At 51.0% G+C, this 25,249-nt stretch overlaps 1 protein-coding gene across 2 annotated transcripts; it reads left to right on the forward strand.

Annotated features, from left to right (window-relative positions):
• The first annotated feature begins 261 nt into the window (after window positions 1-261).
• Window positions 262-25,249, forward strand: CDRT4 (CMT1A duplicated region transcript 4). Of its 2 annotated transcripts, none has more exons than XM_086358747.1 (4): window positions 262-940; window positions 14,701-14,782; window positions 21,211-21,285; window positions 23,258-25,249. In XM_086358747.1, exons 2-4 carry the CDS (start codon window positions 14,713-14,715, stop codon window positions 23,710-23,712), a joined length of 600 nt encoding a protein of 199 aa, XP_086214873.1. In that variant the 5' UTR covers window positions 262-940; window positions 14,701-14,712; the 3' UTR covers window positions 23,713-25,249. The 2 variants fall into 2 exon arrangements, with proteins under 2 accessions (XP_086214873.1, XP_086214874.1); XM_086358748.1 differs by having other exon boundaries at window positions 23,261-25,249.

Genomic DNA, 25,249 nt, shown 5'->3' on the forward strand with positions numbered 1-25,249 from the left:
TGCCTCTCTGGGGCAGAGAACCCCCCTGCTACCTGGGCTAAGGCCCAGGACCCAGTGGGTGTTTATGACCGGGCCAGGGGTCGGGGGATCCCATACCAGGGTTTGAGGACAGCACCCTGCAGCAGGCTGAGCTCCAGGGAGATGAAGAGAAGAGGGCAGGAGCCTCTTCTGCTCCTCTTCTGTTCAGGGTGGTGACCATAACACCTGCTGACATCACAATGCCCATTTACTCTGGCCGCAGGCTCCTGGACCACCTGGGGCAGTGGAGAGAGGATGGCTGGCGGCCATGAGTAGAGGACCAACGGGGAAGTAGAGTCAAGGACACGGGGACATTTGGGGGCGAAAATAAGCCCCGGGAGGGAGAGTCACCAGGCTCCTGAAGGTAGCATGGAGAAGCACAGAAACCTCTCAGGTAACTTGGGGGTAGGTCCTGTCTTGCCTTGGAGCACCAGGTGTTCCAGAGAGAACAGTCAGGGATGAATGTGGAGAAAGGCCAGCCTGTCACAGTAGCAGGAGCCCTTTTGCTGGACGTCGGAGCCTCGGTCTTCCTCCTTCCATGCCGTCCACCCCTGGACTCTAACTCTACTGAGGTCTGGATTAACTTTGCAGGAACTTAGGCCTGTCTTTTAAAATGGTCAGGTGACTCCACAAGGCAGCCAGGGCAACAAGTCTAAGAAACCAAAACAAACACACGAAATACACCCGTTTCCTCCCTAGGGGTGGGGGACGGGGCTCCTATCACGTTCCCTCCCCACCCACCAGGAGCTCAGCACCCAGGACATGCTACACCGGGATTGGGGGAGGCCTTGACAGTTAAGGACCTATAGGAACCCGGAGGGGAGAAGGTCGTGACAGCCACACAGACAGCAGGTTTTAGAAAAAGTGATGATGAATATTCCAGTTGCTTATTGAAGAATAATAAAGAACAGGAGGAAAAAGGGTGAGTACGTAAACACAGCAGTCCATAAGCTTTCTGATCAGCGTGGACACAGTGTGGATGGGGGAGGGGAAGAGGGAGGTGGGGCTGGGCTCAAACCCAGGCCCCCAGAGGCTACCGTCTGTGCCAGCAGCTTCGGTTTTGCGTGTGCTCGAGGTGTGAGGAGCTGCTGTGGGAGAAGCAGGAAGGGAGGGGCAAGGATGAGGGGGCCAGAGTCCCAGGTTCAGTTCAGACTGCCCCGTGTCCGGGAGAGCCTAGGTGTCACTGGCCAGCCTAGGGTCAGGGAGCTGGTCCTGTCCACTTCACCTGCTGCGTTCCAAGGTCACAGTCTTCCTTCAGGCCTCCAACCAGCACTTCCCTCCTTCCTTTTCAGCTGAGTTAGTTCGGGGTGTTTTCTGAGTGCTCCCAGCTGGGACCTGTGCAGGGTACAGGGACGCTTCCTCCCTAGTAATGAATGGTCAGGCCCACATGGCCTGGGTTGGAATGCAGGACAGCCATTCCGGTGTCTTCTCTTTGCCCTCCTGGTGCTGCCATGAGGGGTCTGGAGCCCTGGGATCCCTCCTCCTCCCCTAGTCAGAGCAGGGGGCCCTTGGTTGTTGTATTGGAATGGGTTAGTGTGTGTGTGTCTTTGTGTCTGTGTGGGCATGTGTGTATATGTGCTTCTGTGTGTGTTGGGGGCTTCCCAGGTGGCTCAGTGGTAAAAAATCCACCTGCCAATACAGGAGACTCAGGAGATGTGAGTTTGATCTCTGGGTTGGGGAAATTCCCTGGAAGAGGAAATGGCAACCCGCTCCAGTATTCTTGCCTGGAGAATTCCATGGACAGAGGAGCCTGGTGGACTATAGTCCATGGGGTCACAAGAATCAGACATGACTGAGCGTGCACATGTATTTATGTCTGTGTGTGCATTTCTGTTGTCTCTATGTACTTGTGTGTGTCTGGTGGACTCCAGTCGCCCATGGACACGGTTGAGCATGCACACGTGCATGGGTGTATGTATTCGTGTCTGTGTGTGCATCTGTTGCCTCTACGTATTTGTGTGTGTCGGTGTATGTCTGGGTGTGCATGTCTGTATTTCTGTGTGTGTGCCTGTGTGTACATGTTCGTGTGCATTTGTGTATATCTGTGTTCCTATGTGCATATGTGTTTCTGTGTGCATCGGTGTATATGTGTGTGTGTGCACACATGGGCCCAACCCCTGCACTTTCGAGCCCCTCCATGGCCGTGCCCCCTGTCCTTCCCCGTCAGCCTGTCAGTGGGGCCGTGGGGCTTGGTGGATGGGCGCCAGGCAGCTGGGCCTGGGGGAGTGAGGAAGGAATAGCAGCTGGTACAGGCCACTCCCTGGGGAGTTTTGGCAGAAGAAGGAGGAAAATAGAAGTCAGAGAAGCTTGGGGTCAAGGGAAGAATTTTCTAGAGGAGGGGAGACTTGGGAACGTTTGAAGCAGAGAGGGAGGGACATTTGGAAAATGCTGGTGATGGGGGCGAGGAGTGAGGCCAATGGGCGGGGTGGGCGGAAGGGGCCGAGCGTGGACAGTGGACGTCAGCACTGCTGCGGTCTGTCTCGGGCCAGTTGCCATGCGCCCAGATTGCTCACACCCCCAGCATCCATGCTGTCGATGTCCCCAGTGGGCGCTGACCAGCAAAGGGCGCAGAGAGAGGATGCCAAACACCATGCCCAGGCCGGGAGCTGGTCTCTGCCTTTAACAGGCTCAGCATCTCCTGGGACAAAGACGTATCAGTCTCCCGCGCCTGAGGGCTTGCCTGGCCCATGGGTCTTCACTTCTCTGCCACCCTTACCCTCACCCCTGCCCCACCCCCACCCCACCCTCTCTTCACTAGAGAAAAATGAGGCCAAGTGAGGTTGGTAATTTGCCCAAAGTCACACAGCTGGCAAAAAACAGAACTAGGACAGGAACCCAGTGCCCTCTGACCCGTGTTCGCACTCTGGGCGAGTGTAGAGCACTGGGTTCCCAGCCCCTCTGGCAACCCTGACTCTGTTGCTTGCTTGACCTCCTGTCATTTTGCCCACTCCTGGCGTGGCCCTTCACTGTCCAGACCTCAGCCAGTCCATGTGCCAGTTCTGACTTTCCCACCAACTACTGGCCCCTGTTTTTTCTCCAGGACCTCAGGACCTTCTTCTCCCAGTTCCCGTTTTCCTCAGGCCACCAGGTCTCTGGTGATGGGACAGACAGGTGTGCGGGAAGTCAGGCTCTGAGGAGGGGGCTGATAACAGGGCATTTCCAGCCGGATGGGTCAGTGTCAGGTCTGATGGCACCTGGTAAACTGCGTGGTGGGCAGTCTGCTGCAGAGAGAAGATGGGAAGTTGCTTCCTCAGCTCATGGAGGCTGGTGCTGCAGGGAAAATGCCCAGAAATCAACAGAAAGGAAGGAAAAGTTTGCCAAGTTGCTGTGAGGAATGCTCACGAGAAGACTCTTGAGAGTCCCTGGGACTGCAAGGAGATCAAACAAGTTCATCCTAAAGGAAATCAACTCTGAATAGTCTTTGGAAGGACTGATGCTGAAGCTGAAGCTCCAATATTTTGGCCACCTGATGTGAAAATCCAACTCATTGGAAAAGACCCTGATGCTGGGAAAGACTGAGGGCAAGAGGAGAAGGGGGCAATAGAGGATGAGATGGTTGGATGGCATCACTGACTCAATGATGAATTTGAGCAAGCTCTGGGAGGTTCTGAAGGACAGGGAGGCCTGATGCACTGCAGTCCACAGGGTCACAGTCAGACTTGACTGAGCGACTGAACAACAACAAGCGAGTGTCTGGTCTAGGTTAGGCATCAGGAATGTGCAGCAGGTCAGGCCAGCAGCCTGGGAAATACTTGGCCCGTTTTGGTTTTCATTTTTCATTGTTTATTTCTAACAAATGTTTATTTCACCGTTGTAATTCTTCAAGTTTTTAGGAACATGCCAGAGAATGACTTTGTTCTGGTTTTTAGACTCTTGACTTTTGGTCGCAGAGAGACAGAAGCCAATTAGCTAATCACAGTCATGGGCTGTCAGCCAGGGCTTCTTGGAGGGGCCACCTGCAGGATGTCTCCAGCCTGTATTGTTCTCCAGCCACCCTGGAACCATCATTTCACTCTTGCTCATCGAGACCCTGACCCTCCCTGACTCTGTAGCCCACTGGTTTTTCCACCACATCTGATCCTTTTTTTCTTCTTCCCAACTTCTTCAAACCAAGTCTCCTCTCTGACGCTAAAGAGAATCCCCTCTCCATATCTAGATGCACCCCCAGCTGGTGGCCCTACAGTGGTGCTGACAGTGGGGGATGTAAGGGTCCCCCTGACTCGGCTCCACAGTCTCTCATCTCTCTTTTCACTTCCCACACTCTTGCCTCCCTTTTCTGGCCCCTGCCATCCTTACATCCTTAAAACATTTTACATTAGTATGTGGTCTGCTGAGTTGCTTCAGTCATGGACCCTTTGTGACCCCATAGACTGTAACCTGCCAGGCTCCTCTGTCCATGGGATTCTCCAGACAAAAATACTGGAGTGGGTTGCCATGCCTTTCTCCACGGGATCTTCCCAGCCGAGAGATTGAACCTACATCTCTTGAGGCTCCTGCATTTACAGGTGGATTCTTTACCGCTAGTGCCACCTGGGAAGCCCCTTTACATTAATACACTTTACAATCAGCTTGTGAGTTTCTATAGACACTTTCAACTTGGTTGAGGTGACGTTGAATCTATAGCCCAAAGTAGGAGAACTGATATTTTTACAGTGAACATGGCATTTCTTTCCATTTATTCAGACTTCTAAACTAACACCCCAAAAAGATGTCCTTTTCATTATAGGGGCCTGGAAAGCAAAAGTAGGAAGTTAAGAAACACCTGGAGTAACAGGCAAATTTGGCCTTGGAGTGCAGAATGAAGCAGGGCAAAGGCTAATAGAGTTTTGCCAAGAGAACGCACTGGTTATAGCAAACACCCTCTTCCAACAACACAAGAGAAGACTCTACACATGGACATCACCAGATGGTCAATACAGAAATCAGATTGATTATATTCTTTGCAGCCAAAAATGGAGAAGCTCTATACAGTCAGCAAAAATAAAACCGAAGCTGTCTATGGCTCAGATCATGAACTCCTTATTGCCAAATTCAGACTTAAATTTAAGAAAGTATGGAAAACCACTAGACCATTCAGGTATAACCTAAATCAAATCCCTTATGATTACACAGTGAAGTGAGAAATAGATTTAAGGGATTAGATCTGATAGAGTGCTCGAAGAACTATGGACAGAGGTTTGTGACATTGTACAGGAGACAGGAATCAAGACCATCCCCAAGAAAAAGAAACGCAAAAAAGCAAAATGCCTCTCTGAGGAGGCCTTACAAGTAGCTGTGAAAAGAAGAGAAGCGAAAAGCAAAAGAGAAAAGGAAAGATACACCCATTTGAAGCAGAGTTCCAAAGAATAGGAAGGAGAGATAAGAAAGCCTTCTTCAATGATCAGTGCAAAGAAATAGAGAAAAACAATAGAATGGGAAAGACTAGAGATCTCTTCAGGAAAATTAGAGATACCAAGGGAACATTTCATGCAAAGATGGGCTCAATAAAGGACAGAAATGGTATGGAGCTCATGGAAGCAGGAGATATTAAGAAGAGGTGGCAAGAATACACAGAAGAACTATACAAAAAAGATCTTCATGACCCACATAATCACGATGGTGTGATCACCCACCTAGAGCCAGACATCCTGGAATCTGAAGTCAAGTGGGCCTTAGGAAGCATCGCTACAAACAAAGCTAGTGGAAGTGATGGAATTCCAGTTGAGCTATTTCAAATCCTAAAAGATGATGCTGTGAAAGTGCTGTACTAAATATGTCAGCAAATTTGGAAAACTCAGCAGTGGCTATAGGACTGGAATAGGTCAGTTTTCATTCCTATCCCAAAGAAAGGCAATGCCAAAGAATGCTCAAACTACTTCACAGTTGCACTCATCTCACATGCTAGCAAAGTAATGCTCAAAATTCTCCAAGCCAGGCTTTAATAGTACTTGAACCGTGAACTTCCAGATATTCAAGCTGGTTTTAAAAAAGGCAGAGGAACCAGACTTCAAATTGCCAACATCTGCTGGATCATTGAAAAAGCAAGAGAATTCCAGAAAAACATCTATTTCTGCTGTATTGACTATGCCAAAGCCTTTGACTGTGTGGATCACAATAAACCGTGGAAAATTCTGAAAGAGATAGGAATACCAGACCACCTGACCTGGCTCTTCAGAAATCTGTTTGCAGGTCAGGAAGCAACAGTTAGAATTGGACATGGAACAACAGACTGGTTCCAAATAGGAAAAGGAGAACATCAAGGCTGTATATTGTCACCCTGGTTATTTAACTTATATGCAGAGTACATCATGCGAAATGCTGGGCTGGATGAAGCAAAAGCTAGAATCAAAATTGCCAGGAGAAATATCAATAACCTCATATATGCAGATGACACCACCCTTATGGCAGAAAGTAAAGAAGAACTAAAGAGCCTCTTGATAAAAGTGAAAAGGAGAATGAAAAAGTTGGCTTAAAGCTCAACATTCAGAAAACTAAGATCATGGCATCTTGTCCCATCACTTCTGGCAAATAGATGGGGAAACAGTGGAAACAGTGGCTAACTTTATGTTTTGGGGCTCCAAAATCACTGCAGATGGTGATTGCAGCCATGAAATTAACAGACGCTTACTCCTTGGAAGGAAAGTTATAACCAGCCTAGATAGCATATTGAAAAGCAGAGACATTACTTTGCCAACAAAGGTCCATCTAGTCAAGGCTATGGTTTTTCCATTGGTCATGTATGGATGTGAGAGTTGGACTATGAAGAAAGCTGAGCGCTGAAGAATTGATGCTTTTGAACTGCGGTGTTGGAGAAGACTCTTGAGAGCCCCTTGGACTGCAAGGAGATCCAACCAGTCCATTCTAAAGGAGATCAGTCCTGGGTGTTCATTGGAAGGACCGATGCTAATGCTGAAACTCCAGTACTTTGGCCACCTGATGTGAAGAACTGACTTCATTTGAAAAGACCCTGATGGTGGGAAAGATTGAAGTCAGGAGGAGAAGGGGACCACAGAAGATGAGATTGTTGGATGACATCACTGACTCGGTGGACATGAGTTTGGGTAAACTTTGGGAGCTGGTGATGGACGGGGAGGCCTGGCGTGCTGTGGTCCATGGGGTCGCAAAGAGTCAGATGCGATTGAACTGAACTGAAACATGATTTTTTAATAATGTATAATTTTCTGCAGAGAGGACTTGCACATATTTTGTTGGATTTATTTACTGACTTTGGCATTTTTGAAGTAATTGTAAACAGTAACTTTTTCAGACGTTTGTTTCTGGCTGGTATTTAGTAGTATGTTGTCTTTGCCTCCAACAAGTTTGCTAAACTCGGTAATTCTAATAGTTTATTTGTAGATTCACTTGGGTATCTATAGATATAGTCAGAGTCTTCCCTCTGTGTCCTTGGGGGATTGTTCCAGGACCCTTTGAGGGTATCAAAGTCCACGGATGCTCAAATCCCTTACAGTTGGTCCCATATATGCGGGTTCAGCACCTATAGCTCCGAGGGGCAACTGTCCGCTAGTTACAAGCAGGTTTTAGAATCAAATTGACTTGCTTTTGAATTCTAACCTCAGTATTTGCCAACTGCAGGGCTTTGAGACAGTTGCTTGGTGTTTCTGAGGCTCATTACTCCCTTTACAGAATGGGGACACCATGTCATAGGTGGACAGTGGTAAGGAATGAATGGCATGAAGTGGGTCCCTCTGGTGGCACTGCTGGCCCTCCCGGGTCTCCATTTACATTATTCCCATCCCTGTCCCCACAGCCGCCTCCCCCATGAACTCTGTAGCTCTCCCAGTTCTGGCTTTCACCCCATCATTTTATGGAATCAGCCTCATACACGCTCCTAGTGTCAATGTCAACGGATTCATTTGGTCCTTGAGTTTCTTGACGCCTCTGTGGCCTTCACATGTCCATGTCCATGACATCTTTTTTCTGACACCAAATGTATAGCTTCTGACACCAGCTGATTCTCCCCTCCTCCACCACCAGCTGGGTGCTTACACGTGAATTCAATTCAGCTTCTGTCTCCCTGGAGAGCGTCAGATAGAGGGCTCAGTCTCACGAGACTGCCCCCATTTCAATTCAAGTCCCAAGGGCCTCCTCTACTTCTCACTGGCTATAAATTTGGGGGATCCCATCACCCCTTCCTCAGATTTGCTCATTTGCTAGAATAACTCACAGAACTCAGGAAATGCTTTACTGTTACTTTACAGGAAATGTTCACCAGGTTATTGTAGAGGATACAGTTCAGGACAGCCAAATGGAACAGATGGAGTTTGGTGACGTGCAGTTGGTCAGTTGCTCAGTTGTGTCTGACTCTTTGTGACCCCATGGACTGCAGCACGCCAGGCTTCCCTGTCCTTTACCATCTCCCACAGTTTGCTCAAACTCATGTCCATTGAGTTGGTGATGCCATCCAATCATCTCATTCTCTGTCATACCTTTCCTCATCCTGCCTTCAATCTTTCCCAGCATCAGGGTCTTTTCCAACGAGTGTGCTCTTTGCATCAGGTGGTCAAAGTATTAGAGCTTCAGCTTCAGCATCAGTCCTTGCAATGAATATTCAGCATCATTTGCCAAAGGGACAAATGAGATTTTACTTCCTCGGCCAGTACTTTTCTTTACAAATCAGCTCAGTCCGAGAGTCTGGCTGTATCCTCTCCTCATCGCCCCTTGAAGCACTAGGTGAGGAGGGAGCCCTGGCAATAGCAGGGCCTCCAAGCAGAGCTGTGATGCGCCCAGGGCTGGCAGCTGCTGCAAGAGCCAAGAAATCTCGCCGTTTTCTTGCCCGCCCCTTGGCTTCAAAGTAAAGTTTTAGAAACCACCCGTCAAGGGTGACCACACTGAGGTGGAAAAAGTGTTTCTGAAGCTGGAGTCAAAAATTTCCACTGACACCAGACTTTGGCACAGCAGTTCTTAGTCCAGGCGACATTCACACACCATTTCTGTGACTTCTTGGAAGCCAACATGAACCTCTCAGGCTTTCTCTGCTATCCGGTGGGGAGATGGCAGAGGACAGCTCTCCTGTGAACCAGCATCGCCTGGCAGGCTTGTTGAACTCAGGTTCCAGCCCCATGCCAGAGTTTCCAATGCAGCAGGCCTGGGTGGACCAGAGGAAAAGCATTGCCAACAAGCAGCCAGGTGATGCTGAGGCTGGTCCCCGGACCACCTTGGTGACCTCTGGTCCGGGTCATATGCTCACTGAGCAGGGAAGTCCCAGTGGGAGTCATCAATGTGTGCGTGCTCAGTCATGTCCAGCCCTTGGAGACCCTGTGGACTGTATGCCATGCTCCTCTGTCCGTGGGATTTCCCAGGAAAGAATACTGGTTGCCATGCCCTCCTCCAAGGGATCTTCCTGACCCAGGGATCGAACCTGAGTCTCTTACGTCTCCTGAATTGGCAGGCAGTTTCTTTACCACTAGTGCCACATGGGAAGCCCAGTGGAAGGCATCAATAAGTCCACTTAAATACGCCCTCTGTGCATCCTTTGGGGCTGAGGACAGGGTGAGAGCCATGGTGAGGGTCAGGGCCCACAGGGTGGCCGTGCACCTCTGTTGCTGCCCCTAAACTGCTTGGCAGCCCTGCTGGAGGTCCTGGGGCAAAGCAGCCATCCTCGGGCTCTGTCTGCACCGTCTCCTTGAAGCCTTCTTGACTTGCAGAGTTCCTCCTGAACTGTGACTGTCAGAAACTGTCAACAGTTCCGGTCAGGCCTACCTGTTGGCAGGGGCACTTCAGGCAGAGGGACGCCGTGACCCAAAGACACCTTCCTGGGACCCCCACATAGCCCCAGGAAAAGCCAGCCCCTCGTCTCCCCACCCCAGGGCTGGAGAACATGGGGTGGGGCCGGGCCCATGGCTCCTTCAAAGCCAGGTAGATGCTGGCGGTCACAGCGAGCCCGGCCCTCGCGGCTCCTGGTTGCAGGCGCTGCGTCCCCGCTGCATATACAGAGCCTCCTTTCTTCCTCCAGGAGAAGCCACTATTTCATAGGCGGTGCAGTCGAAGGAAGTGGAAAGTCCCAGACAGAGCCTATGAGCCCCTCTGGGTCCCTTTGCCTCTTCTGGCCCCTCCCAAGGACAGGGAGGCGTGGCCTCTGCAGGTGGGCAGGGTCCTGCCCAGAATCAGGGTTTCTGGAGCCAAGGCCAGGATCGAGGGAGGGAAGGGGGAAGCCCCAGGCCTGGGCTCTGGGCTGGACCGCAGCCTCAGCCGGCCCTCCCGCCGTGGCCCAGGAGGGCCGTGCTGAGAAGCTGCTGATCTCCACCCCGCTGGCTCCACATTCCTGGATGCTGAGGGAGGGATCCCAGTGTTTATTCCGAACAATGTTTTCCTCTGTCTGTACTGACTGGGCGGTAAATTCTTCCAGATTTCTGGCTCCACGTCGTAACTCCAACGGGAGAGAAACAGGTTTACGGCAGTTGGCAAGGGTGGGAACGCAGGGTCGGTTCCTGTACCTCGTGCGTCTAGAATTTCCATGGGTGGATGGAAAGACTGCTGGCTGTTTGGTGGCGGTGGTGGTGGGGCTCACCCCAGCTCTGCACCCTGCCTTTCACATTTCCCACCCTAGAGGGCAAAGTGAGCTTTCTCTTCTGGAACACGGCAGAAAGGGGGCCGAGTGCTGAAGGTCAGGGCTTGCTGTGCTTTCTTGGTTGCGATAAACTCAGAAGTTGGGCTCACATGGAACTCATTTGGTGGGGTGCTGGGAAGCTGGCGTGCATCCTGGGTCCTGGGCTGCTGTGTGGGGAGGAGGTCAGAGCTGGAGAGAGAGAGAGGAAAAAAAACAACAACCCTATTTTCACAGAGAAATCTAGTGACAGGAGGGCTAGACTGTTGGGCCAGAAAAACCCCAACATAGCTGGTTGGGTCTCAGAACCATGCTGGTCGGTACCTGTGATGATCTGTGATTGTTGCTGTCCTTTAATAGGATGTCCTTTAGCAGGATGATCACACAACGGGGCCACGGAGACCCTCTTCTCTTTATTAACGATATAGAGACCTTTCGGAAACCAGTGGGATCAATTCAAAGATAAAGGCACCCTTCCCTTGAACACAATAACCTGGTTCCTGGATTTTTCTCAGTGATGATTTGCTCTCTGTGGGGTCCTGGGTGAAGCCTCAGCCCTGGGGGCAGGTGCCCTTCAGCCTTTTGGATAGGAACAGCCTAGATCCACTTCAGGCAGGGGGCAGATGGGGGCCTTGAAACCCCCAGTTTTCTTATCCTGTGCTCTCAGACCCTGAAAACCTACTTTTGAATCCCTTTCATGGTTTGTGTATGTGTGTGTGTGTGCGAGTGCACACATGCACTCATGTATACACAGCAGGAGAGAAAGGTGGCTGGCCGGCCACCCAGATCCAGAGCCCACACAGCCCTTATGTTGTAGAGGGGGTGTATGCGTAAAATAATTGCGTGATAGAACTTGACTTTATAATCTGGCCGCTTTCACAAAGCCATTTTGATGCCAAAGTCATTTTTACTTGGTCTTAAACCACTAAAGCTTCAGCTTTCTGAACCTCTCAAGGAACATGTGAAGAAAGCACCCTGGCATCATCTCTGAGCCCCACCTCCACCCCTTTCCACCCCTCCCTGTCCCCTTTCTGCCTTGACCCCTCCAGCCACAGCAGTGTGTCCACAGCATCAAGATGGCGTTGTCCAACTGGCTTTGTTAGATGATGGCCTCATTTCTGTGGTGTTTGATAGCCATGAATTCTTTACATACACATGCTCCCTTGTAGCAGGAGTTGCATTGTTCCCCAGAGATGGGAGCAGAGTGGAAGGAGGAACCATGTAGGGGAATTACCCCCACGGCTGGCGGAGTCCACGTCTCTGTTCAGTATCAGGAGTAGGATCCTTCCTTGGGAAGTCTGATATGGGATGGGCCTTGTATCAGTTACCTCTTGCTGTGTAACAAGTACCCCCAAATTTAGTTTCTTAAAACACACATGTACCTCCCAGTCTCCGTGGGTTGAGAATCTGAGTGGGACTTAACTGTGCCTCTGTCTCCAGGCCTCTCTGTGGGGGACAGTTGTGGTTTTGGCTGGGGCTGTGGTCCTACCCAAGAGGCTAACTGGGGAGGGTCCCTGCCAGAGCTCACTCGCATGGTTACTGGCAAGATCAAGTTCCTCACAGGTTGTGAAACTAAGGGCCTCCGTTCCTTGCTGGCTAGAAATATCCCTGGCCATTAGCTTCCCCCTAGGGTGGCTTATAATAGGGTTTCCCTCTGATGTACAGAGACAAAGAGAGACAGACAGAGACAGAGAGTGAGTTCAAGAAGGAAGCCAAGGTTTCTGTGTAACCTAATCGCCATGTAATGTCCCATCACTTTGATCACATTCTATCTGTTAGAAAGGAGACATTAGATACTGGTGGGGGGGTGGGTTTCAGAGGATGTGAGTTCTGGTGGGCAGAGGATCTTTGGGGGCCTTCTGCCAAGGCTTCTGGGCCCAGTTCTGTTCAGTCTGTTCAGTCTGTGGGCCCTGGAACCCTGGTGGTTCTGATAAGCCCGTGGCTGTGAGGGGAGAGATAAACGAGTTCTGCGGTCACCAGAGAGTAAGACACAGTGTTCTGAAGACCACCTGGGGCTGGTGATTCTGAGCTCCTGAACTGGTTACACTTGCCCTCCACTCTCTCCTCTCGTCCCACCTCCACCCTCTGCTCTCTCTGGAATTCATCTAGTTCTTGTCTTGGGTGCCCATGTTACGTCATCATCTTGCTACCCACACGCGCCCCAGTCACACATCAGAGAGGTATGTTCATGCCATTAGTTCAGGCTTCCTGATCTTCTCTACAAAAGCAGACAGTTTAGAACTTACTGATCATGACATCCTTCTCCCTGAATCAACTGGATTGGAGTAACATCCATGGGACAGGGTGTGTCTCATGGAGAAACTGAAATTTGGAAGGACCGAGTAACCTACTCAAGACTGGACTAAAGATGCAGAGCTGGGTCTCAGAACTCTCCTCCAGCCCACGTTCCCTTTAAGCTGCTCACATACCCAAGTCTCCAGATTGTTTCCAGCAGGAATCTGGCGAGACTTTTTGGCCCGGTTTGCTCATGAAGTCATCGCAGGCTGGAGCTGCAGTGGCCTGAGGAGAGGAGAAACGGGGTCAGCTGGGACCAGGGGTGTTGAAGCTGAGGGTTTCCCAGAGGCATGCCTGGGGACATCAGGGAGTTGCATGGGGCTTGTGTGTGCACGTGTGCATGTGCACATGTGTGTGTGTAGATAATAGAACCCCCCTTCACCTTGGGGATCAGGGCCATGCGCATATCTGTACATTTGGACTCCAGTGGCTACAGATTGACTGAGATGCCTCAGACCTGCTGGGCTCAGGTCACCTCCAGAGGGTGTCGTTTCTACAAGCAGGTGATATAAGCAGGGCTTCTGGGAACTGAGAGTGGCATTGATGTGCGGGATGGGTGGGACTTGGGGACAGAAGTGTGCCCCCACTCCTGTAGCCCATCATTTCATCTCCCCCTGCTCCAGCCTCTTCCTGGATGTCACAGTCCTGCATGACAGTCACCCAAGGAGGGTGAGGGTGGTCCAACCTGGGCTCCCACCTGCTTCACATAATGTACCTCACGACAGAGCCGTCAAGGCCAGAGAAATCCTGTTACTGCCCCTAGTTTACAGACGAGGTCATTGAGCCTCAGGAAGTTTAAGGATCCCACTGCAGGTCACACAGCTGGGCAGCAGCTGGCCTGTCCTGCCCTCATGCTCTTAATTGTACATGCTGTGTTGTGCTTAGTCACTCAGTCAGGTCTGACTCTTTGTGACCCCATGAACTGTAGTCTGACAGACTCCTGTCCATGGGGATTCTCCAGGAAAGAGTACTAGAGTGTGTTGCCATGCCCTCCTCCAGGGGATCTTGCCAACCCAGGGATCAAACCCAGGTCTCCCACATTGTGGGCAGATTCTTTACCGTCTGAACCACCAGGGAAGCCCACGAATACTGGAGTGGGTAGCCTATCCCTTCTTCAGGGAATCTTCCCGACCCAGGGGTCGAACCAGAGTCTCCTGCATTGCAGGCAGATTCTTTACCAACTGAGGTACCAGGGAAGCCCCTTGATTGTATACTTTACTCCATACAACTGCTTCATATGTATCTTTGTCCCGTTAGGTACATTCTCGTATGTTGCCTCTTGGAGTTGTTGAAATACAAACACAGTTAGGTCACAGAAACACTGTGGGAGCACTGAGGAGAGAGCTGGCTCTCATGCAGGGCTGCACGAGGCTGGGTCTCGAAGGTTGGGCCTCTGTCAGGAGAGGATGTCCCCCCAGCACATATCGTGGAGGGCCCGTTCCCGGAGAGTAAAACTGCTCTGTGCACCCCTCTACTGTGCTAAGGAGAGACACATTAAAACCCTTGTTGAATTGGATTTCTGACTCAACAAAAACTCCTTTTGTCAGAGCCTCAGAACTTCCTGGCACATGACCGCACATATTTCCTATATGCTAATGTGTCGCTGTGGACTGTTTGTATATCGGTGCCTAGAAAAATTCATTTAAAATGAGTAACTCAGTTTTTCTCTCCAATTGCAAAGACCCCTTTCTTGATCTTTGGGTACTCAATCTTTGCTATTTTCTCTTTTAACTGCAGGCAACAGTTTTCCTGCATATTCAGCTGTCCGTTTCCCCTAGAGCATCCATGGTAGTTACATGATAGTGTATTTTACCAGTTTACCTTCCTCATTCTGTATTTTTCAGAAACCTCTTGAAATGAGCCACACCAGAGACTTTCAGAAGCTCGCACGCTGGAGAAACAGAAACCAGAGACGGTCAGAGCGAGGTGAGCAAACCTGGGGAGAGAGACCCCAATACCAAGTCATGCACAATGGGACAAAGGGCCCTGGTAGACCAGGCACAGATAAGACACTTGAGAGAAGAGGTTAGAGCAGGTATAAGGCCGCTGGGGGTGCTGATCGGCCTCCCAAAAGAAGAGTCAAAACAGTCCTGGAAGGAGAGATGAAGGGGTGTCTGAATTTATCATCGTTCGGAGGGAAGAAAAGGCCACTCCATCCTCTAAGAGCAGATGGGAGGCCGCCCGGGGCCGCATCTAGTAGCAGTGGCATCCCTGTGTATGGTGGGCGTGCAGGGGACGGAGTGCGTGCTGGACCAGACGAAAGGAAACGCGGCTTCCGAGGAAAAGCGGGGTTGGAATTCAGTCTGTTTGGGCCCTGTGGTTTTCTGTGTGAGACAGGGTTTCAGTGAAGCCTGAATCCTGGACTTGCTGGCTTCAAGCCAGTGTCTTGGGCTCATTTCTGGGCAGGGCTGCCCAGGTGCCACTGGTAGTGTATCCTCCTCCCCTCACTCTGCTGCTTTGCAGGAGATGCAAGAGATGCAAGTTCGATTCCTGGGTCAGGAAGATCCCCTGGAGAAGGGCATGGCAACCCACTCCAGTATTCTTGCCTGGAGAATCCCGTGGACAGGGAGCCTGGTGGACTACGGTCTATGGGGTTGCAAAAAGTCGAACATGACTGAAGCGATCTGGCACACATGCATGTATATGTGTATGTATATGTATATGCTGAGTTGTTCAGTCGTATATGACTCTTTGAGACCCTAGGGACTGTAACTCATCAGGCTCCTCTGTCCATGGAATTTCCCAGGCAAGAATACTGGGGTGGGCTTCCAGTTCCTTCTCCAAGGGATCTTCCTGACCCAGGGATCGAACCCCTCTCTCCTGCATTGGCAGGCAGATTCTTTACCACTGTGCAACCAGGGAAGCCCATAGGTTATGTGTATGTTGGGATAACTGACCTCTGAAGAAGATGGCCACATTAGCTCTTTGCTTCCAGGCAGAGTCTCAAATGCAATCACCATTTTTCTTTAAAAAAAAAAAAAAAACAAAACAAGATAGGGATTTTAATATGATTAAGTGAAGTTGCTCAGTTGTGTCCTGCTCCTCGTGACCCCATGGACTGTAGTCTACCAGCTCCTCCATCCATGGGATTTTCCAGACAAGAGTACTGGAGTGGGTTGCCGTTTCCTTCTCCAGGAGATCTTCCCAACCCAGGAATCGAACCAGGGCCTCCTGCATTGCAGGCAGATTCTTTACCAACTGAGCTATGAGGGAAGCCTCCTCATATTTTATCCTTTTAATATGATTAAAGTGAAGTTAAAAAAAATCAGGTAAAACATGGCCTTATAAAAATCTTCCAATTAAGAATAATATACAGGTAAATAGGCAAAAAAATCAAATTAATATTGTATAAGGATACATAAAATTTTGCTCATCATTATTATCTAAAATATTAACTTTTGAAAAAGAAAGCATTATTTCTAGGATTTGCTTGTTATTTATTATTTTTTTCTTAAAGATATTTTAAATGTAAGTAATATATGCCAGGTTGAAAATTCACAGTGTTCATTAAGGATGAAATGAAATTTGACTTCTTTCTGGTCTCCTGGTCCCTGACTTGAAGGGTAATCAATGTTAGCTGTTAGCAAGTCACCATCTTTAAAGCAAACCCTGGGTTCCTGGTGCTTTGAGCACTGTAGAATCGGGTGGTGGGGCCCACTGATTGCAGCCACCCTGGAGATGCCAGTCTGTCCTCCCATTGTTCCAGTGGAGCAGAGCTTCCTCTCTCTGATTGATTACACTATGTGAAGCCACATGTTTTCATGGTCCCTTTACTCCTGAGCCAGCTGTCAGGCAGAGAGAAGGTCCCTGGGCACAACTGCTTCACGCCTTTCATGTCTGATTTCCTGAGTATGAAGGCAGGGCTGGTTCCTGCTGCCTGTCTTTTCATCTTTCCTAGCCGTCTTGCCTGTCTGTGTACCCGGCTACTGAAAACATCCACGGAAGGAAAAGGTTGAACAGTGTTCCTCTGATTGTGCCTGTTTGGCTCATTTTGGAAATTTTATTTAAAAATTTGAACCTTGATCTCTAGACAGTATGGCCACGGGTGCTGTTTGCTGAATGAGTCTTCATATTACATTTAAATTGGGAATTTTGCTATTTATCATGGAACAGTCCTCAGATAAATATGAAATTTAGATTCGTAGTTTTACCCAAGGCTCAGTTCTGCTTCCTGCAGCGCATCTGTCAAGTGTTTATTCTGCCAATTCAGCATCATGGTTCATAGGCAGAAACCCTGCAGCCTGTGTGAGCTGCACCCAGAGAGGAAGGTGGGCCCGAGTAGAGACGCACTTCACTCGGGACTTGAACTCCTCAGGACTCACTGCCCCTCCCCCGCCAGTCCATCAGGACTCAGCACAACCATCTTCTCTTCTTGAACCTGTTTCATGCTTTCCCATCCTGACCTGGGTTGAGTTGGGAAGCTTGTGGTCTGGCTCCTCAATGGGCCGTGTGCTCCTTGAACCGAAGCTCCAGGCCTGGTGCGTGGTGACAGTGGACCCCCCCACCTGCAGAGTGGCTGAGGGGCCTGCTTCTGGTCTCTGTAGGAACTTCTCTTCTTTTATTTTTGATGACTCGGATGACATGGGCCGGTTGTGTTTGATGTGTTATGGGCATGGGAGACAAACGTGCTTTGTGGACCCTTGGCGCTGTGAAGGGTAGACCCCTTCCCCCCCACCCCCCGAAAGCAAGAGATGAACATGGAGAATCCACTGTGAGTTCTCGGGGAGGGTGGGACCCACACCTCTTAGAAGTGCTGTGTTTGGGGCTCAGTATGGATTTGGTGAACACCTGCACCTGTGCATGAACTGATACGTGTGGCAGTGGGCACTTCAACTCTGCTTCCACTTCTGGTGTCCCTCAAAGTCCACGTGTAATCACTAGAGAACATGGATGTGCAGAAGCGTCTTCAAGAAGCAGCGTGCCCCCCTTCTCCCTCCTGCCACTGTGATGAGTCAGTGATGCCAGGCCTGTGTCAGAAGATGGGCACTTCGATGAGACTCCTGCCTCCCACCCCAGGGTGGTGCCCACCCCCCTCATCCCCTGCCCTGGAAAGAGGTGTGATCTCGATCAGGACCAGCTGACAGCTACCATAGCTGCCCATCGTGTACAAGTAGGCTTTTTAGCAGAGCTCAGTGATGGGCTTGTTTCTCCTCTCTTGGAGTAGGCGTGTGTTTGAGGTTGAGAAGGTGGCCAGCAAGTTGTCTCATAGGGAGTGGGGAGCGGAGGCCAGTTTGCCCCTCCCCACCTCTGTCCCCTCTGTCTTAGCTCTGGAATTCTCAGGGCTTCCCAGTATCATATCAGGATCTCCTGGGTGCCCTCTGGAGCCTGTCAGCTCCATAGTGTTGGGTGGGGGGATGGGGCAGCGTGAAGAGGTGGAGGGAGTCTTGGTAAGTGGGCGGTGGGCTCATGGTAAGTCTGTCGGGGGGCCCAGTGCTTCCCTAGGTCTGAAGTGCGGGGTGTCAGAGAGTGTTCTCAGCCTATAAGACGAGGGTCCGCTCAGGATGAAGGTCAGCATGGGAACACCACGCAGCACCAGGCTGGTTCAGGTCTTAGAGATAAGACTCCCAGGACACTTCTGCCCTAAGTGGAAGCTTCCTCTTCAGCCCAAAATAAATGCAGAGTAACCAGAAGGCAGACAAGGAAACGGGCAGGCCAGGGAGGAGACCGGAGGTTGAGAAGGGTAAGTGCAGAGGTGGAAAGAAACTCTGCACCAGCTTCCTGCTGGAGAAAATATGGTTCTCCATCCGTTGGGGGTGGGGGACCGAGGGAGGTCAGACAAACTCCTCGGATGGCTCAGGGAGAAGAGGGAGATGAGATGCAAGCAAGACAAGATGCCTGCAGTCTGAAGCAGAGAAGGGGGCAGGCCAGGCAGAAGGAAGGAAGCGGGTCTACTTTCCAGGGAGCACTGAGCCCTCCATTTGGCTTGGCCTTTCCCAGGTGGTGCTAGTGGTAAAGAACCCACCTGCCAATGCAGGAGACATAGAGATGTGGGTTCGATCCCTGGGTCAGGAAGATCCCCTGGAGGAGGGCATGGCAACCACTCCAGTATTCTTGCCTGGAGAAACCCTGTTCTTGCCTGGGAAATCCCATGGACACAGGAGCCTGGCAGGCTACAGTCCTTGGGGTCGCAAAGAGTCGGACATGACTGAGTGACTAACACTTTCACTTTTTTCACTGTTTCTTCTGCATTCTGTGGGGCACAGCTTGGGAAACACTGGATTAAGACACTGTCCTGCCCATCAGGGGTGTGCATACAGCACTATTTTCACAGTGTCTGTGGGGCAAACAATCTGAGTGTTCGGGGTGGATTTGTACCCACTGATTCATCAGTCTTGCCTGGAACCCACAAAATCCTTTTGCAGGATGGTTTCCTGAGATAAGAATGCGGCTGGTGGCCATGGACAGAGTGTGAACCAGTTCTGCATGAAAGCACCATCCTTAGCCCCCACTTTGAGACACTGGTTCTTTAATCTTCCTGATTCCAGTATTAGCAGGTGGTGGTGGGAATGCTCTACAGCCCTTCATTTAAAAAAAAAATTATTTTTTAAAGATTTTTATTTTGATGTGGAATTTTTAAAAAGTCTTTATTGAATTTGCTGCAATATTGCTTCTGTTTTATTTATTTATTTATTTGGCTGTGAGGCATGTTATAATAAAGCTCTGACCTTGGAAATGATTTACTTTATAACTACAGTAGGATTGATGGTGGCCCTGTCGAGAGCTCCCTTCCCTGCCTTCCCCAGTGGCTCCTCAATGGGGAGGGAAAAGGGGCAGACAGTCTTGGAATTGCTCACCTGAGGGGCGTTTCCTACCTGCACAAGCCAAGCCTCGTGTATGTTGCAGCTGAAAGAAAGATTTTAGAATCATCATTCAGCCTCTAACAGGGCCACTAAGAGTAGGTCCTCACACTGGCAGCGGCACCTGGGCATGACTTGTTGCTGCTGCTGCTGCTAAGTTGCTTCAGTCGTGTCCGACTCTGTGTGACCCCAGAGATGGCAGCCCACCAGGCTCCCCCATCCCTGGGATTCTCCAGGCAAGAATACTGGAGTGGGTTGCCATTTCCTTCTCCAATGGGCATGACTTAGACATGCACATTCTCAGGCCCCCAGAGCAGGCGGCGGACCCTGCATCCCTGGTGCGGGACCCTGCTGCTGTGTTTTCCCAGCCCCACCCCCCAGGGTTCCCATGGAGTGGCACTGCCCTGGACCCATGGTTCTCAAAGCAGGGTCTCCTGGACACAGCTCCAGACTTACCCTCAAGCTTGTTCAGAGCCACTCAAATTCTTAGTCCCTGGGTGTTGACAGGAGGCAGTGGGCATGCTCCCTGGGCCCTCCCAATGCTCAAGGAATGAATCTATAAAGTCATCCATTCTCCGATGTGCATTTCTGGGGCTTGGAAGTAGAAAGGAGCTGAAAAGGTCACTGCTGCTGCTGCTGCTAAGTCACTTCAGTAGTGTCTGGCTCTGTGCGACCCCATAGACGGCAGCCTACCAGGCTCCCCCGTCCCTGGGATTTTCCAGGCAAGAACACTGGAGTGGGTTGCCATTTCCTTCTCCAACGCATGAAAGTGAAAAGTGAAAGTAAAGTCACTCAGTTGTGTCTGACTCTTAGTGACCCCATGGACTGCAGCCTTCCAGGCTCCTCTGTCCATGGGATTTTCCAGGCAGGAGTACTGGAGTGGGGTGCCATTGCCTTCTCTGGAAAAGGTCGCTAAGTGGTTAATAATAAAATCTCACCAATCTTCCTTGCTGAAGATTTGAGTTGTGGCTCTGGACCTGGGCCCAGGGATGTTTTAACAACCCTCCAGGCGGATGGACCCTCAGGCTCAAGAGTTCGTAGACTACAGTTACCATCGGATTCCCACATGTACATGGTCATGTTGGGCAGGAAGGCAGCCTTATTGCAGCCTCTGCCTGCGGGCCTGAGGTTGACTCCAGGCAGCTGCCCATCTCTGCTGCCCCTTCCCCTGATAGCAGGCCAAGGGTGCTGCTGGGGAGAGGTATTCCGCCCAACGGCAGTAATGTGCTCACTTGGGCTCTGGTGGAGAAGAAGACGTGGTTTTGAAGTGGGAGCGTTTCTTTCTTCACTTTTTCCCTAGTCCAGCCTTGATGCAGCCCCCAAGCCAGCCCCGCACTGGGTCCTCAAAAGCCGGCGGCAGTCAGAAGGTGGAGGCCTGGAGCTGGCCTGCCCTCCCAGCATGCCCTGGGTTCAGCCCCTCTCTCCGGCTCCCGGAGGCTCCTCCTTGTCTCTGAGACGACAGAGGCCCTTGAGTTCAGGCTCCCAGGGAGGCTGCTCGTTGCTTTCTTCCAGGACTCTCTGTTGGGAGTCCAGGCTTACAGATGTTTTTCTCCTAAGGTATCCAGGCCTTTGCTGTGAAGAATTTGGTAAACATGGAGAGGCTCGATGCAAGAAAGATGAAGATGGAAGAAGGTAAAGCTCAGGTCTTTGCAGCGGGCGGGGTTGGCCGAGGTTAGGGGGTGGTGGGGGCAGGGGAGGCACTGAGGTGGCCGCTCTGTCACACTGGTGCGAGGATCTGGTGGCTTGGAGAGACAGAAGGGGCAGGTCTCTGGGTAGTTTAATCTCTGTCCTGTACAGTGGTTGCCCTAACCCGCAGGACCCTGGAGTTTTGCGTCTGCTTTGGGCAGGCAAGGACGGGTGGTCACGTCTGTGCCTGGAAGCTTGGATGCTCTTCTTCTAGAGTGAGGTGATGTCACGCATCCTGTCTCCCCCCAGGCACAGTGACACCCTTGTCGGGACCTGGAACCTTCCACGATGCTCTTCCTCATGGCCCTGTCTCCGAGGAGCTCTCGTTTCCCCACAAGGGAGCCTGAGAATCACTTTAGTATCTGCCTCTTCTTTTGAGTTATAGTGCTTTTCACTGAATTCAGGCTGGAGATGGCAAGATGAACCTTTTAAGTCCCCTGCCTCTCCAATTCATATCAAAATGGCCAAAGGACTATAAAATTAGGGCAAGTAGGCAACACCTGAGGAAACGGGGGAGGAGAAGCTGCGGGAGGGAAATTTGGAGGCCCTTCTTCTGGACCAAGTGAAGCTGCAAAGGAAAGAAAGAAGATCTGACCTGGAAGGACTTGGTATTCACAGAGGGATGGGCTGCTTGGCAAACTAATGGGTGGATTTTCCAGTAAAGCTCACCCCAACCCAGACACCCAACACTTCTGGCCAGCAGCCAAAGTGAAAAGCTTATGTATGTGTGAGCCTGTGAGACTTGAGTTCAAACCCACCATGTGCTAGCTGTGCAGGATGGACAGCCGTGGGCTTGTCCTCTCTTAAAGGGAGATGACACCCATTATCAGGTGTAACAAGGATTAAATGAAAAAGGCAGTGAGACTCAGCCAAGATGTTCATAGTTGCTGTTCACTGATTACTCTATGCCAGGTACTGTGCTAAATAAAATCTTTACATATATTGCTTCCTTTAATCCACAAGAAAGCTCTTTGGGGTTGGTCTTTTTCTAATCACTGCTTTACACACAAAGCCGATGAAGTTAAGGAGGGTCAGAGACTTGCTCGAGATTCACAGATAAGAAGACAGGGTGGAGAATGAATTTGAACTCAGATAGTCCAAGTGCACGGAGAAGGCAATGGCACCCCACTCCAGTACTCTTGCCTGGAAAATCCCATGGACAGAGGAGCCTGGTGGGCTGCAGCCCATGGGGTCGATAAGAGTCGGACACGACTGAGTGACTTCACTTTCACTTTTCACTTTCCTGCATTGGAGAAGGAAATGGCAACCCACTCCAGTGTTCTTGCCTGGAGAATCCCAGGGACCGGGGAGCCTGGTAGGCTGCCCTCTATGGGGTCACAGAGTCGGACATGACTGAAGCGACTTAGCAGCAGTAGCAGCAGCAGTCCAAGTGCAAAGCCCATGCTTTCAACCCTGAGCTACACTGTTACAAGTCCTTGACTTATATTACTTTATTTCATCCTTCCTATAGCCTTATGGTAACCATTTTTACTGGTGAAATGACCAGTAAAAAAAAAAAAAAAACACCTGAAAACCAGCAGGTTTATAGGTTAAACAATTTGATGTATGCAAAGATTTGAAACCAAGCCTATTGGACTCCAAGGTCCCACTCTTGTTTTCCTTAACTAATATACTCCGTGGAGTGTGATTCTGTATCCCAACTTTACAGATTTTCCAGTAAAGTTCCCCCCACCTCAGACACCCAAAACTTCTGACCAGCAGCTAGAGTGAGAAGTTTATGGATGTGTGAGCCCATTAGACTTGAGTTCAAGCCCACCATTTTATTCCCACTGAATACAGGGGGTGGAAGCGCTATCATGCCTGATGGGGAGAAATCCAAACTCTGATTCCTCTGACCCCTAAAGAATGGAACCACTGCCGCGAGTGCCTCTAAATTGCCCGTGTTTCTCTTTGCCAGTAGAACTCACTGAGAACATCGGGCTCCCAGTGAATCTGCTTGAGAAACACGACTCGTGGCCAGCCTATGTCACGTACACCTCCCCAATGGTGAAGAGACTCATCGAGAAGAGCAAGGCCAGAGAGCTGGAGTGCTTGCAAACGGTGGAGGAGAGTCGGCGGGTGGGCAAGCAGAGCAAGCCAGCCAGCCTCATCCAGCTGAAGAGGAGGAAGTCCTCCAAGTCCTCGGGCACCACCACCTTCAAGGACCTGAGGTCCGAAACCATGCTGTCTGTGTGGGGCCCCCTCACCATGTCGGCCATGGGGCCCTCGGGGGTCCCAGAGCCCCTCCACCTGCACTCGGACTCCAGGGCAAGTCCCACCGCCAGCTACAACAAGATCATCTTTGCCCGGGCACCCACCATGAGGACGCTCCCTTACACGGCCGGGCGGCCGTCGGAAATGTTTTGCCTCTAGCCAGAGTCCCCGCAGCCGACCCCCGAGCTTGTATGGCAATTAAGTGCCGTTTGCCACACATTATGTGGCGGCCCTTGCATTGGAACTCGCCCCTGCTGGTGCAGAGTTTGGCTGAGATCAACCCCACGGGATGGGGGCCATGGGTGGGCGGGTACGCTCCCTCTGGCAGTGCAATTAAGTGGGCCTGGGAATGCCAGGCTCCAGTTCCTGGTGTAGATGCTTAGGACCCAGCTGGGGATGAATCAGTTCTGGTCCAGGCAGCAGACAGAAACCACACCAGAGATTCTTTCTATTAATAGAAAGAATCCCTAAGCAGGCCACTGAAAAGGCAAGAAGAGGGTTCAGAGGGCGTGGATGGAGAGGCACCTGCAGGAAGCAGCCTGGGGCATGCACCCAGGGAAGAAGCAAATATATTAAGTTAGACGCTTGGTGACGGGCAGGTGGGCTGATCTCTGATTCCTGAGGTGGGCTAACAAATGCTTCTCAGCAGACACTGGTGTCCTGAGCTCGGAGGACAGCCCTGTGGGGTGGCACCCCCACCTCTTGGCTCATGGACGCCCCAAGCTTGGTTCCAAGAGTGTTGGGGAAACCCAAGAGGGACTCAGATTTTTCTGGAAGGAGTTGACACCGCCCAAGTGAATGAGTATTGCTGAGGAGAGGAAGCCAGCAGGAACCAAATCTGGAGCAAGTCTCTTCTTCCTCCTCCAGCCTTGACGCTCCCTCTGGTCTCCTGATAGGCGGAGCCTAACTGGGAGGGAAATAGAAATGTGGTTTGCAGCAACTCAAACCCTGCGTCTTGAAGCAGAGTGTGAAAGGATGGACTTAGAGCCAGGGAGTTAAGCTTGAGTCCCTTTCCAGTGGGTTCCAAGAGATCCCACCTTGCCATCCCACTTGGTTCCTGAACCTGTACTGGGAGGTTTCTTCCTTGGAAGTGCTTACAAAGCCGCCATGGGGGTCCAAGTGTCCGCTGCTGAAAGATGGGGGATTCTGTCCCCTGGACTTCTCTGAGGCTTGTGGAGCAGAGCTGGCGGGGAGACAGCTCCAGCTGGCCCCCAGCTGTGCTTTGTCAGACAGCTGGAATTGGTCCACCCATGCTTGGGCTATTCCCAGCTGGCCCCAGAGCAAACGATGCTGTCCTCAGTCTGGAGGCAGACACACTACGTGTTTAGTCACAGAGGGACCCCATGTGACAGGCAGACCACCCGGTCTCAGCTGTGGGGCTCCTCCACTGAGCGTGGCTTCACTGATCGCATCTCTCTTCTTTGCCTCACCCAGCTTGTGTTAGTGAAATGGTTAATACTCACCCAGCTTCTCACAGAGACACAGAAGATGCAATGAGTTAGTTGTTGGAAAAGGTGGAAGCTGCCCTGCGAATGTGCCCTCTCCACCCAGGAGCCCTGCAGAAACACTTGGCTGCACTCTGGCTGCCGTAAGCTGTGTAGAGAGCTGCACAAGTTAGGAGCTCCAGATCCATTCCTGGGTCCGCAGCTCTTGGCCAGAATGAATTCTTAACAAAAATAATGTGATTTACAGTGAA

The sequence above is a fragment of the Bos grunniens genome, chromosome 19 (assembly GCF_055505025.1).
Source record: "Bos grunniens cultivar Pamir isolate PY7600 chromosome 19, Bosgru_T2T1.0, whole genome shotgun sequence".
Taxonomy (NCBI): domain Eukaryota; kingdom Metazoa; phylum Chordata; class Mammalia; order Artiodactyla; family Bovidae; genus Bos; species Bos grunniens.

Coding starts and splice junctions, on each gene's coding strand:
- CDRT4 (XM_086358747.1), top strand. CDS start 14,713: ATGAGCCACACCAGAGACTTTCAGAAGCTCGCACGCTGGAGAAACAGA. Junction 14,783..21,210: donor CCAGAGACGGTCAGAGCGAG/GTGAGCAAACCT, acceptor TTTTCTCCTAAG/GTATCCAGGCCTTTGCTGTG. Junction 21,286..23,257: donor AAAGATGAAGATGGAAGAAG/GTAAAGCTCAGG, acceptor TCTCTTTGCCAG/TAGAACTCACTGAGAACATC.